The following is a 14,189-nucleotide window of genomic DNA, read 5'->3' as shown; positions in this document are numbered from 1 at the left end:
AGCAATATTCAACATTTTCCCCACCCTATTTCATATCCCCACACAGTTAACAGGCCTTAATTTCCAACTCTGATTTTTTCTGAGATGGCCAAAATTTGCATACATGCTTTAAAAGGTATCACTTATTACATTTATTAGGCACTTAAAGGTTTCAGGAAAATCAGATATTAATATCCTTTTGAAATTTCTCAGACAGTAGTTCTCAAACTTTGTTGTGTGTGTTGGGGGGAAGAGGGGTATTTAAAATCCCGTTGCTCTGGTGGCACCATACAGCAATTAAATCAGAGTGTCTGGGGGCTATAGCAGGGCATCAGTAGGTTTAACGATTCTCTGGGTGATTCCAATGTGCAGTAGTTTGTGAAATATAATTTAACTATATAAATTGTGAAAGATGTTTTGATAGATAGGATCTAATCTGTTAATCTTATGATTTAACTAATTCTGATCAAAGAATAAAATAACATTTTTATGCAAAAACATCAGGATTGGAAAGTTGAACTTAAAATTTTTGAAAATGTATAATTAAAATTTCAAGTTATTCAATATTTAGATCAGAAAATCGTTAAATATACTTTCCCCAATCAGCAACATCCTCTCTGGGTTTAAAAACCAGAAGGACAGCTGGGTCACCGAGTGTTTCCCAAGCAGGTACTCTGGATTGCAGGAGAGTTCAAGTGCAGGAGACCCATTTCTTTTCGCCAGTGGCCCCGGAAAAGGATCCCACTGGCCAGGAAGTTTCATCTGGGATCCCGGGAGCCTCGGCAATGGCTCCAGGGTGACTTCTTGGGCCATCCCCGTTTCCCCGCCCTACCCAAGCGGCTGAAAAGCGCCAGGACGGACGGTCCGAGCCGGCGAAATGGGCCCGCGAGCCCGGCCGGCGCTTCTCCTCCTGATACTCCTGCGGACGGTGGCCACGCAGGGACGACCGCCGCGTAAGTCCGGGGGCTGCGGGCCAGAGAGGGGAGCGGGGGGGGGGGGCGGGCGGGGAGGAAAAATCGAAACTAGCTTTTCTTAGCGATTGGGAGTTCGCTAAGCTCGGAACGACTGCTCAGCCCTGTGCGCGGCCCCCTGCCCCAACTTTCCCCGGAGGGGACGTGGGTCACTGGAGTGTAGATGGGGTTACGGGGCCTCTCGCCCCAAGACCTCCACCCCCACCCCCGGCCAGCTCGCTGTCCCTGCTGCTATGGAGTTACACTCGGAACCACCCACTCCCTCCTCCGACCGTGACGTTTCTAGATATAAACCTTTTCTCATCGAGGTCACACTCGGATTAGGGGTCTTTGGACTCGGATCTCGGTATTCTTGTTTCTACTGGTGGTTGTGTCGTTTTACCCCCGATCATCCCCAAACAGGAAGTTCTTTTCACCAAGGGCGACCTCGGCCGGAGCTCCCCCTCGGTGTTTCCTTCCCCGGGCGCTCTAAGGGTTGGGAGACTTTGGGACGAGCGAACGCACGGCGGACCCAGCCGGGTTTCCATTTCAGAACCACTGGCGCTGTGGGTGGGAGGTTCTTGACAGAGGTCGGCCTAGGGACTGACTGACTCTTGGTGATTGTTCTTTTGCCTGGAAAAATAACATATCTGCTGTTTTTGAACTTTTGAACTGAATGTCACAGTTCTCCTTTTCAGCCCGGGGTTGTTGATTTGCAGTGTTAATAGTATTGTATAATTAACGGGGCTTTACTAAAGGATGCCAAAGGGATGGTTATTAACATGTAAGTACTGACCTCAGTTTTAAATCGCCTTCAGATCTGTGATCTTGTTTGACTCTACTATGCATTTGGGAGGTAGGAGCTATTCCTATGTTGATTTTACTAATGGTTAACGACCTCAGGTTAAATCCTTTCCCCAGGTTACAAAGAATTCACGCTATCTGGTTTTCTGACAGTAAATGAAGTACCACTGGTTCTAATCTTAGCTGACAGTGTTTGCCCTTACTGTTGTCTGGCACAGCTCTGGACGCTTTATACTGTGTCATGTAGCCTCAGAACTACACTTGGAGGGTAGGTAGTATGTGTATCCACACTTTATAGATGATGAGAATGAGATAAGACTTGCTCACAGGTGGTGACTTTGTTCAATGTTACTCAGGGCTTTTGAGGCAGAGCCCGTGTCTCCGCTTCATAGCTGCGATTCTTAAAAGTCACACTGCATTAGAGGTTGAATCATAAAATTTGTTGGACACAAGTCTTCACTGTTCACAAGTATTGAAGGAACACCACCCATGTGTTACGCTGTTCTAGACGCAGGAGAGAGCAGGGAGCCTAGTCCTCTGGTGCTTTGCATTCAAGTAGATGGCGCTGACAATACACAAAAGGACAGAGAGCATCAGGTAATGGGTGCCCTGAAGGCGTGTGAAGCACAGCGATGAGGGCAGGCCACTCTTCCTGGCCGGGTTTGAACAGAGACCTGAAGGAAATAGAGGTGATGCTGCCTGGGAGCAGCGCTTCCCGGACAGGCTGGGGAGACCTGGCAAGGATTTGCAACCTCAGCACTACTGACATTTTTTTTGTTGTGGGGACTGTCGTGTGCATTGTAGGATGTTTAGCAGCATCCCCGTCCTTTACTCACTGGATGTTAGTACACTCCCCAGTTGTGACAACAGAAAATGTGCCCAGACATTGCCAAATGTCCCTTAAGAGACGAAATGTCCTGGTTAAAGAAAGAGCAAGGGTGCCGGTGCAGCAGGAGCGCGGGAGCCGGAGGCCTAGAATAGGCAATGGGCTCAGCAGAGGAGCCGCGGGCGAGTCTCCTGGGGCCTCACAGGCTACAGTATGGATTCCAGCCCAGGAGTGATGTGATCAAGCACAGCTGTTGAAAAGATTGCTCCAGCTGCTCTGTGGAAAGCATAGTGAAGGGGGCAACGAGAAAAACAGGGCAAGCAGACAGGCAGGAGTTGATGGACTGGGCCGGCGGCAGCAGAAGTGGTGGTGAGAAACGGTTGTATTCTGGATCTATTCTGAAGGAAGTTGCTGAGGGATCTATGAAGGATCACATGACAGACAAAGTCGAAGGTGCCTCTGTTATTATTTTATTTTATTTTTATTTTTATTTTATCGGCCTGAGCAACAGGGGGCTAGGTGATGCCATTTCTGAGATGGTGAAGGCAGAAGAAAGAGCATTTTGGGGGAAATCAAGAGGCTGGTTTTGGACTTGTTCAAGTTTGAGATTCCAGTGAGTCATCCAACTGGTGGTATCATGTAGGCAGTTGGAGTGTAAGAGTCTAGGGTTCATGGCCAGAGACAAAAATCTAGAAGTGAGCATTTAGTCACCCAACCAGTATGTATTAAGCACGTACTACATGCCAGACGCTGTTCTAGGCATTGCGGATACATCCCTGAACTCCCTCATTCTGGAATTGAGGGGAGGTGTAAGGAAGCTCTCACCTGCACAGAAGTCTGTCTTCTTGGGCTTACTGGGGTTTTTCTATATTTGCATTTGATTTGGAACTGTGTTGTTGGTGAAAAGCTGCCCTGAGCTGTTTATCAGCACATCTTCCAGCATTTGACAGCAAACATTTACAGGCAGACCTCAGAGATATTGTGGGTTCGGTTTCAGACCACCACAATAAAGGGAATGTCACAATAAATCTACTCACATGAAGTTTTTGGTTTCCCGGTACATATGCAAATTATGTTTACTACACTGTATTCTATTAAGTGTGCAATGGCATTGTCTTAAAAAAACAACATACATACCTTAATTTAAAAGTACTTTCTTGCTGAGAAACGTTAACCATCATGTGAGCCTTCAGAGAGGCAAAATCTTTTTATAATAGTAACATCAACGATCACTGATCACAGATCACCATAACAAATATAATAATAATGAAAAAGCTGGAAATCTTGCGAGAATTACCAAAATGTGACACAGAGACACGAAGTGAGCCAAGGCTGTCGGAAAAGCGGTGCTGATAGACTTGCTTGACGCGGGGTTGCCACAAACCTTCAATTTGTAAAAAACACATTAGCTGCGAAGTGCAATAAAACGAAGTCTGCCTGTATACAGTAAAGCATTTAGAGATGGAAGTAGTGAAAAAAAACAACAATAATTCCTCTGGACTTGGATCTAATTGGCTCTGAGCACTAACTCTCGAGCTCAACTGCCCTAGCTAGACACACCTTGGGATTTTCTAGAGTCTGTTGGATCCAAGGGAGGCTGCTGTAATCGTGACTACTGGGGCAGAGGCTGGGGCCTGCAGTGGGGTGGCAGGCACACGTGGCAGAGGGGCAAAAGGGGAGAGCAGACGGGAGGGGCATGCGGAGGGAAGGCAGGCACTGCATGTCACTTTCACAGGGTGGGACCAGACACAGCTGGTACCAGCTGATTCAGAAGGTCTGCCTCCCAGTTCCCCAGGCAGCCCACAGAGAAGGCCTGTCGCCCTCTCCCCAGGGTCACACTCCCTGCGCTTCCTCTTCATGGGTGCCTCCGAGCCAGACCTTGGGCTGCCCCTGTTTGAGGCCTTGGGCTACGTGGACGACCAGCTGTTCGTGTCCTACGATCACGAGAGTCGCCGTGCAGAGCCTCGTGCCCCGTGGCTCTGGGGCAGGGCCACCAGCCAGCTGTGGCTGCAGCTGAGCCAGAGCCTGAAAGGCTGGGATCACATGTTCATCGTGGACTTCTGGACCATCATGGACAACCACAACCAGAGCAAGGGTAAGTGGAGAGCACGCCTCGCCTTCCCGAGGTGGGCGGAGTGTGTCCCTGCCTCAGGGATGCACTTGAGGGAGAGAACTGGCTACTTGAGATCCGGGGGCAGGGAAGAGGGCAGGAGTTTGATTCCTGAGGTCACTAGATCCCTGTAATGGCGAAAACAGGGGCCTGCTCCTTTGGTTTCAGTAACGAAGCTGGGAGTGCCGCCAGAGTCCCACACCCTGCAGGTGATCCTGGGCTGTGAAGTGCAAGAGGACAACAGCACCAGAGGGTTCTGGAAGTATGGGTACGATGGGCAGGACCATCTTGAATTCCGCCCTGAGACGCTGGATTGGAGAGCAGCAGAGCCCAGGGCTCGGACCACCAAGCTGGAGTGGGAAGTGAACAAGATTCGGGCCAAGCAGAACAGGGCCTACCTCGAGCGGGACTGCCCTGGGCAGCTGCAGCGCTTGCTGGAGCTGGGGAGAGGGGCCCTGGACCAGCAAGGTACGGCGGGAGCACGCTCTGCCCCTCTTGCGACGGAGGGGAGGGGGATGCAGGGCATATGGGATCCCCGGCTGGGTTTTCAGAGATGGTCGAGGTTGTGTAACTCTCTGGGAAAGTAATGAGGTCTGAGTTTTCCACCCTGAGGTCTCCAGCTCTGAGGTCTCCACCCTACAATTGAGATGTATCATCCAGCCATGAGTCATGATTTTCATTATTTTTCCATGCATGTAGCTAAAGAAGAAGTAACTGTGATTTTTCTCTTGATTTAACCAAGAACGCTATGTATATTTATAACTTTTAGGAATTCAGAGATGCCAATTATCACATGAATACCAAGGCAAGAAATGAATACCAAGGAGGCAACCCGTCAGAGTAGCAGAATCTTGGAGGGTAAAGGTTACGTTCACAAAACATGGTAGTAGTCGCGTAGGCTGCCTATCTTACAAGGCCCCTTCTTACAAGAATACTTATTGGGTTGAACCAGGTGAAATTACCAGTAGTACATATTCAATCACTTTTGAGCCTCATAGGGGCAATTTCATCTGATTCAACTTAATATATTAACAAAGAACATAAGACATGGGCAACAGGTATGCATATTTACATGTGGGACCGGAGAACAGGCTGATAAGACTGTGACTATTCTCCATGTGACACCACATCAGAACATGTTTGGAACATGATTGGAACATTCCAATCTTGGAACATGTTTAGGGCACAAAATTGTGTGTCTCTCCTACAACTTGCTCTGTCTGCACAGGGAAACTCCTTCCTCCAACCCGTAGAGAAAGTGAAGTGAAAGTTCTGGTCTTCCTGGCGTGGGTAGGAATCCCCCCTCCAGATCCTCCCTCCTTCCTGTTCAGCGCCTCCTTTGGTGAAAGTGACTCATCACGTGGCCTCTGCAGTGACCACTCTACGGTGTCAGGCTCTGAACTTCTACCCCCAGGACATCACCATGAGGTGGTTGAAGGACAGGCAGCCACTGGATGCCAAGGACATTGAGCCTGAGGACGTGCTGCCCAACGGGGATGGAACCTACCAGGGCTGGGTGGCTTTGGCCGTGCTCCCTGGGGAAGAGCAGAGATACAGCTGCCAGGTGGAGCACCCAGGCCTGGATCAGCCCCTCACTGCCACCTGGGGTATGGATGAGGGGCTGAGAAAACCTGGTGTGGGTGGGATGGGAGTGGTCAACAGGGCAGTGAGGGGAGGGTTGGCTCTGGGATGGGGCAGTGATCATGGGCTTTCACTTGCTTTTGCTATTTTAGAGCCCTCGCTGTCTGGCACCCTGGTCACTGGAATCATCACTGGAATTGCTGTCTGTATCATCCTCTTCCTTATTGGAATTTTGTTCAGAATCTTGAGGAGAAGGCAGGCTTCCAGTGAGTAGGAAGAAGGAGGAAGCCTCTTAGCATCTCTGCCCCCAGGACACACTAACCCTCCTGCAGGAAGTGGGGCAGGGGGAGGGCAAAGGGGAGTTGGCATCCACGAGAAGCCTTCTCATCTGTCTTTCTCTGGGAGCCCTGGCATCTCCCTGGGAGCAGGAATTAATGATTTCCCTCAGAATGAAAGCTCCTAATTCAACAGACATTTTTGAACGCCTATTATTTTGCAAGGTGCTGTTTTAGGTAGTGCAGGTGCTTTGAGGTTAAGTCACCTTTGCTATCTCAGAACCCAGGTCTGGTAAGGAATGAAATCCATGACAGGTAAATGCAGTTAAAGACCCCCAAAGATCCTAAGGCATATATGAAGCAAATGCTCTGGGGTGTCAAGGGAAGGGATGACCACGTTCGTCTGGGGATCAAGAAAGGCTTCTGGATCTTGAAGAAGTAGGATTTCTTTAGGTGAAGTTGAGGATGAGGGGAAGTCAATGCAGATGAAGCAACCGTGCGAGTGGGAGAGTGTGAGGCATGCTGGGAGGTGAGAAATTATTATCAATTTGACCCTTGACTTTAGGTACTTTTCAGTCTGCATTTCTACTCCCTGAACATTGGTGGTGCAGGGGAAAGAGGGGGCAGACAGAAGCCAACTCCTGTAGAGCCCTGGGGGCCTTTGGGATGTTATGTTATGAGCACTGGAGGGGCGGCGATCAATGCAGGGACTTAAATAAGCAAGGAGGAACCCAGTCTCCTCAGTTTGGAGAGTGAGTTGTTAGGAGGTGAGATGGGAGACAGGAAGACCAGTTAGGAAGCTATTCAGCAATTCCAGATGAGAGATAATGGTGCCTGAAATCCAGGAGTTCCTTGGGAAGGGGGTGGTAAGAGTTGACATGCGTGGCCGGGGAGGGGAGGAGGCAGAGGATCGTAGGTCTGTGATGCCTCTTTCCTGGATCTTGTCTTTACAGGAGGAGCCACAGGGGACTATGTCTTAGCCGAATGTGAATGAAGTGCAGCCTGCAGACTCCTTGTGGGGAAAGAGAGGGTGCACTTGAGGCGTTCTTCATGTTCCCGGACAGCTGGACCTAAGAAATAGGAACTGTCTCAGGAACTCTCTGCTCTTAGCCTTCCCCGTTCACTGTCAAAAAGTTCCCCATCTAGGTTTCTGAGTCCCTGCTTGTTAAAGGGCCCCAGTTGTGACCTCTCCCCGAGAACTGGCTCTCCTGAATCCCAAGCTGCATCTAGAGCCTGCCTCCATTTCCTGCATCACCTCAGACTCCATACATCTACGTCATCTCATCTCCTAACGGTGGAATGAGGCTCCTTAAATTTGGGGGGACTTGTGATTCCTTTAAACATCTGAGAATAGCTTTGAACCTTCTCCTCGGGACATACACTCTAGTACCCCTACCAGAATTTGACACACACATCCAGGCAATTCCTGGACCCACTCAAATTTCCTTTTAACCCTCTCTCTGTTATACAAGAACTCACCTGTTTCCAAGCCCCGTGGTCTCTTCCATCAGAGGGAGACCTGGACCGTTGTACAGCGTGAAGGTTGTGCACTGCACAACCCGAGGAGGGACCCTTTCCAGAAGAGGCATCATGGATGTTTGTGCGTGTTATGATAGTCTTCCCGAAAATGGGTGGGAAGTGTCTTGAGGAGGGAATGTCTTTTTCTAATTTGCACAAAGGTGCCATGTAGGTTTCCTTAGGTTAATGATAGCCGCACTTACAATGCCAGACTTGAAGTAGCACAGGATTTGATCTCTGCTCACAGCTTCTCCTTGTTCTGACAAAGAAAATGATAATTAAGATGATGATGATAATGATAAGGTGGCTGACACTTATTTATAAAGCTCTTCCTTGGTGCCAGACTTAGTTCTGAGTGCCAACTTACATACATTATCTCAACAGTTCTTTGATGTAAGTACTATTATCCTCTTCTTTTTTTTTAAGATGAAGAAAGTGAAATATAAAATAGAGTATCTCACAGCTTGCCAGGGACAGAGACAGGTCTCAAACTCAGTCAATCTGGCTCTGTGATCCAGCTCTTTGGTGCTGCATTCAGATGGTTAGATGCCTGGAGTAAATGGGGAAGGAAGGAGATGGCTGTGGAGATAGCTCTTCTCTTGTCTCATTGTCTATATTCTCAGTGAGTTCAACCCAAATGAAGGGAAAAAACAGCAGAAAACAATGTCAGCCATGTTTCCTTTCAAAGTCCCTGAGGGAAGAACCCTGGAAGGTGACCCCTGTTGCCACCACTGGCCAGCTCTATCTGGCATCACTCACGGGACTGTGGTTGGGGGTGTCAGTTAGTTACTGTGTTGGACCTCACAGTGTCCTGCTCCAATCAGGACCACCAGGGTGGAGGCATTTCCCTCCAAAATCTGGAGCAACTTCCCTCATATTAAAGATGGAAAACTAGAAGCCACCAAGTGGCCTTGGTCAGCACCAAGATGCTGACCCCAGCATCTTCCTGGGGTCCTTGAGAGTCTGGTTCTCATCCCCAGCTGTGCACATTCAAAAAAATTAATCTAACCAGGTCACTCAGGAATTAGTCGATTCTGGGAAAATAATTTGTCTGACCATATTCAAAAGAGTAGTAATATATGCACGCAGAAAACTTGTGTTTACTTTGTGCTGCCACGTGTATTTGGTGGCATAACTGTGAACAAGGCTTTCTGTCTCCGAGGGCAGCTGCCTCAGACCAAATACAGCTCAAAAGTTTGTTTGGTAGATATTGAACTTGGGCAAAGAGATCTCAACTATTTTTTTAAACTTTTCTTTTTTTGCAGTTCCCAAAGTTAAGTGGATAAAAGTATATAGGATTTGTGCTTACTACAGAAAAGTTGAAAATGAATTAAATTAAAACTATTATTCCATTAGCCAGTAATAAAGTCTGTTAAAAATTTGTGTATTTCCTCTCACTATTATTGCTATATTAAAATATATAAAATTAGTAGATACATATATTTTAATAAATGCATAATTCATTGTGTTGTGTACTGCATGGTTTTCCTGATGTATTCGTCCATCTTATGTATATACTTAATCGACTTAATCATTATGTTATTTTGGGGACATTTATACTGCTTCTAATTTTTAAATGTTTTGTTTCATGGAATATTTTCATTAAACCATGGTAACTGAATTAATTGTTTTTCTTCACACTAGACACATTACCATCTAAGCTGTAACACATTGGTCATTTTACCTCCAAACCCTGGTGGAAGCACACTGACAAATTCTTTCTCCTTAAACATCATCCTATACTCAAAGCAGACTGCCAAAAAGCTTCCTGGCTCATACTGAGCTTCCTACCTCATTAAGGATATGTTACAATTAATTAGGCAACATTTGTCTTATATTGGTTTTGTTTCACACAGGCCAAAATTTCAAGAAACATTCTACTCTTCACAGTAATACACAGTTATTAACAGTCAGCAACTGTGACCTACTAATTTTTTTTTAATAACCGTAGTTATAAATATCCATTTTCTTTCAGTGTTTCTTAGCTTAATTTTTCTGGCCTTGTTCATCAATTCTTAAGGTCAACTACATTTGAAAAGTCAGATTTAAAAATCTGTACATTTAAAAATCTGTATCTTATTTTGCCTCTGGCAAAATCACTTACCAGGGTGGTAGTAAGGAGAAGCGCGCCATCTGGTGGCCAAAAATGTCACAGTGGTTTTTCGACTACGGGGTGGGGGGAGGGGGTTCCTCAGGGGAAAAGAATAAACAAGGGGTGGGGCGCTGGAGATCACTTTTGGAGAAAAGCCCCTGAAAATTTGAGAGAGCAAAGATGAAACTATTCACCAGCTATTTGAATCGCTGGAATCACAGGGCACTGCTGAACTACCTGAACTGGGAACAGAACAGAAGGAAAACGAACAAACCTGCTGATCTTTGAGGCAACCTGCCAGCAGTTGGTTAAAGCTGCTGGGGGGTACAGGCAAAACTTCGGCTTAAGCTATAATAATATAGTCTTAGAGTACCGTGTACTTGATACATTCTTCAGGTACACACACACACTTTAAAACAAAAGACCTCTAAAATGCTGCAAGGTTCTTATAAGCTACACACTCTAATAATAACTAGAATTTTAAAATGCATGACTTTAACCATGGGAGATTTTCACATGCGTGGAGTGATATTTTTAATTTTGATTTCTTTCTGTGGACTTTGGGTCATCATTTTTTCTTCTCCCTTTTTGAATCAGTGATTAACATGTAGAATATTAATACAATATTAAATCATTTCATGTGACAATTTGATTAAAAAGCCTGGGTTGCCTTGACATCCTGCGTGCACTTATTACTTGGCCCGGCATGCATGCTGGTATGCCACATATGCTGATTCTGAGTAATTCTCTAAGGTGTTTACTCATGTGTATGAGAGATACATATGATGTGTTTTAAGCAGATGCTTCTGTAGCTTCTATTTCTTGGCTGAATGAATTTTCATTCTCAGAAAAGTCTACTTAGGCTTAAATATTTTCTAAACCTAATTTTTTTTTCAGCTAATAATTATCGAGTACTTACTAGATGCCAGGCGCTGTTCTAAATATTAATTTAATTCTTCGGAAGAATCCTGTGAGGTAGAAACTCTTGTTATTCTGCGACCCTCATTTTGCTGTATGGAAACCAAGGCACAGAGAGGTTGGTTAACTTGCTGAAGATTACACAGCTGGAAAATGATTGTATTTTCCCAGCTGGCCTGGCTCATCTTCATAGCCACTACACAATCCCTCTCTCTGAATCAAGAAAACGTGTGGTTGGCATTGTTCCATCTTTTTAGGATACTCCTTTGAGTATCCATTCTGCTACCTAGTGGCAGCACCTCTGATTATTTCCTGAGTGAGGAGAGAACCTGTTTTAACATTTCAGAATATACTCTATAATTTTTTCATAAATATTTGAAACATTTGGGAATTTTTTTTCTGTTCACACACAAAATTCTAACTATCAAATTCACATTTTTATTTATTCTATTTATCATTCAGGGAGGTATTATGGGATGGGTAGCATTGAAGCACCTGTGAATCATTTTTCACCAGATTTGCATAGAAAGTATTGTAAATAAAGTAATTAAATTAAAAAAAAATTCTGGCTTTTGACCCAAAGATTCTAAAATAGAATTTTGGAGCCTTCAGTGCATCTGTGTATGGAGGGGGAGGTGAGGATAATACCAATATTTGTATAAACTTCAGTGAAAGTCTTGTCAGTTAACCTTACCCTATGAGTTGATGAAATATCCTGGATCTTATTCTGTAAACAGAGTGACCACAATGGCATTTTCATAAGATAGTCAGCAAGCAACTTGGATACTGCCAAAGGAGCTTCACTATGTGTGCAAGAAAGCACCTGTTTTAAACATGGATGTAACAGTTAATGATCTTTCCTTTGTGTTCTTTTGTGTTCAGTTTTCATCATTAAAACAAATGCAAAATCCTTTCTTTGGGCTTTGTGTGTGTGATTAAGGAAGTATTCAATGGAATTTTGAAAATCAAATTTAACTACAAACATGTTTATAAAAATTTTGAAGCAAATGTTTAAGAAAGAATACTGTTAGAAATTCTCTTTCCAAATAACATTTTCTTTAGTAGGTCAAAATGTATTACGAATATTTAGGGGAGAAAACCCACACGAGGACAGCAGGCCTAGAAAGTGCAAGTGCCAAAAACTTTTAGTAAAAAAGTTTGAACTAAAGAGAAAAAGCAGGGAGTTCCCTGGTGGTCTAGTGGTCAGGATTCGGCACTTTCACTGCTGTGGCCAGGGTTCAATCCCTGGATGGGGAACTGAGATCCCGCAAGCCGCATGGCACACCCAAAATTAAAAAATAAAATAAGGAGAGAAAGCAGGAACGTTTTCCTAGAAAGATAAGGAGAGGAAATGAGAAAAATATGGAGAGACACAGTATATGTATGTTATGGAAACAAAAACATGCCAGTGGGAATGACAGTTTAATTCAGGAAAAATAAGTAAGAAAATAGATCATACCAAAGTAAAGATTAGGTGGCTGAAAAAGAGAAATGCATTAAAGACTTAGATGGGAAGAAGATAAATCAGCCAGGGGTCAGAAGAGCTATCTGCCCCAGACCAGGAGTGGTGTCCCCAAATGCCCAGAGCTAACTACTGTCATGTTATAAATCCCTGTCAGGCTAAGTGGGGTGAGATTGTACTTATGTATTTCTGCAACTATAATATTGCTCAAAAGTATTTCTACCCTGGGATTTCTTTTTCCTAAAGTACAACTGTACCCTGAAAAGTGTCAGTATATTCTGGTAGTTTTCAACCCTGGCTAAGTATCAGAATTGTCTTTTGAATACATATATATTCCATGGGATGATATGTGTATATATATTCCATATATATATATATATTCCTCAACGTTGATATTCTGATTGAGTTAGTTTGTGGAGAGTGGTTCTGGGCATTTTATATTTTTAGAAGACTTTCGTTTAACATCACAGTTTTATTTATGTGAATATTTCATGTGTCCATTTAGCCACAACTTGTTTGCAGGGTTTTTATTTGAAGAGCCTCACTCACATGAATGGGGCTCTGTGAAGCCAGGTTCACTCTGAGAATGAGAGTTCCAGGGTGACCCACCCTTTCCCAAGCTACAGGACCAAGGAATACCTGAACTCTTCCTAGAGTGGAAGAATCCATTTTTAATATAAATCTATAATTGTATACCTCTTAAATATTTCTGTTTTGACATTCATGATTTTTGAGTCAATGTCATTGAGAAAAAATTAGAAAAGAAGAAATTAGGAGAAGGGAATAAGAAAAAAAGAACCATGTCATACACATTATTTTAAATTTATTTTCATGAATTAAAAAGCATGTTGAGATTTCATGTTTACCTGTGAACTCTGACCTTGCACTTTTCCTCTGTAATGAATGGCATTTCTTCCTAGCTAAGTCTCTCCTTATAAGGTGCATGTTTGTGGTGGGAAAGGGTAGTGAAAGTCAGGAGCCTTAAAAACACTCACTTTGGGGCAGAAGAATGTAACCATCTAATTATTTCAGAAGTGATACAAACCATATGTCATCCAGAGCTTTCCTGCCCTCTCCTGGGTCTTTTGTCTCCATCTTTGGGTCTCTTCTCCCTTTTTACCTAAGTCTGAGGTTATTATATGAGGGCTCTCTCAGGCCATAATCTCATTCTAATTCTCCCCAACAGACATTTATTTATTAACCAGGATTGGGGGGAGGGGTGTCTTTTTTTTTTTTTCAATTTAACTAGAGTGACTCTTACTGTGGAAATTTTTTAAAGTTATCAGGAAGCCAAAGAGAAACTTTTTGATTTGAGAACTCCTTCTCTTCAAACCATATTCAGATCCAGTTCTGTTCTATTCGGCTTTTTTCAAAAAAGAATGAAAACAAAAATGGGATTAACCTGTTCAAAACACCCATAATCTCATCATAGGCCTCCCAGGGGAGGGCCCTGCAGGCTTTGTAATGACCTTAATCAAGTATTAGCCCTATCTTACTATTAATCCTGTACTCTACAAAACAAACGTATGTTCTTGTCTCTAAAAGTAGAGGTTGAGAAAGGATTAATGAAAGAAGGAAAGGAGCTTTTAGGAACCGCAGGCCAATCAGGCGCCGATAGGCCAGGAAGAGGGTCCAGAGGTAACTGATTACCCAAGCCTAGTTTTAAGTTCCTTC

At 44.4% G+C, this 14,189-nt stretch overlaps 1 protein-coding gene across 5 annotated transcripts; it reads left to right on the top strand.

Moving 5' to 3' along the window:
* Nucleotides 1-681: 681 nt before the first annotated feature.
* On the top strand, nucleotides 682-8,345 carry HFE (homeostatic iron regulator). Of its 5 annotated transcripts, none has more exons than XM_007128612.4 (6): nucleotides 718-932; nucleotides 4,391-4,654; nucleotides 4,838-5,137; nucleotides 6,001-6,276; nucleotides 6,403-6,516; nucleotides 7,479-8,345. In XM_007128612.4, exons 1-6 carry the CDS (start codon nucleotides 857-859, stop codon nucleotides 7,517-7,519), a joined length of 1,071 nt encoding a protein of 356 aa, XP_007128674.1. In that variant the 5' UTR covers nucleotides 718-856; the 3' UTR covers nucleotides 7,520-8,345. The 5 variants fall into 5 exon arrangements, with proteins under 5 accessions (XP_007128677.1, XP_007128676.1, XP_007128674.1 ...); XM_028486640.2 differs by lacking the exon at nucleotides 718-932 and adding an exon at nucleotides 1,655-1,713; XM_007128613.4 differs by lacking the exon at nucleotides 718-932 and adding an exon at nucleotides 2,958-3,012.
* Nucleotides 8,346-14,189: the final 5,844 nt, after the last annotated feature.

Source organism: Physeter macrocephalus, unplaced genomic scaffold (genome assembly GCF_002837175.3).
Source record: "Physeter macrocephalus isolate SW-GA unplaced genomic scaffold, ASM283717v5 random_973, whole genome shotgun sequence".
Lineage (NCBI taxonomy): Eukaryota > Metazoa > Chordata > Mammalia > Artiodactyla > Physeteridae > Physeter > Physeter macrocephalus.
The sequence above is the reverse complement of the archived record's forward strand: the minus strand, read 5'-3'. Positions and strand labels throughout refer to the sequence as shown.

Excerpts from the sequence above, each read along its gene's own strand:
- HFE (XM_007128612.4), top strand. The coding sequence starts at position 857 with ATGGGCCCGCGAGCCCGGCCGGCGCTTCTCCTCCTGATACTCCTGCGG. Across the intron at positions 933-4,390 it reads CACGCAGGGACGACCGCCGC|GGTCACACTCCCTGCGCTTC; the intron begins GTAAGTCCGGGG and ends CCCTCTCCCCAG. Across the intron at positions 4,655-4,837 it reads CAACCACAACCAGAGCAAGG|TAACGAAGCTGGGAGTGCCG; the intron begins GTAAGTGGAGAG and ends CTTTGGTTTCAG.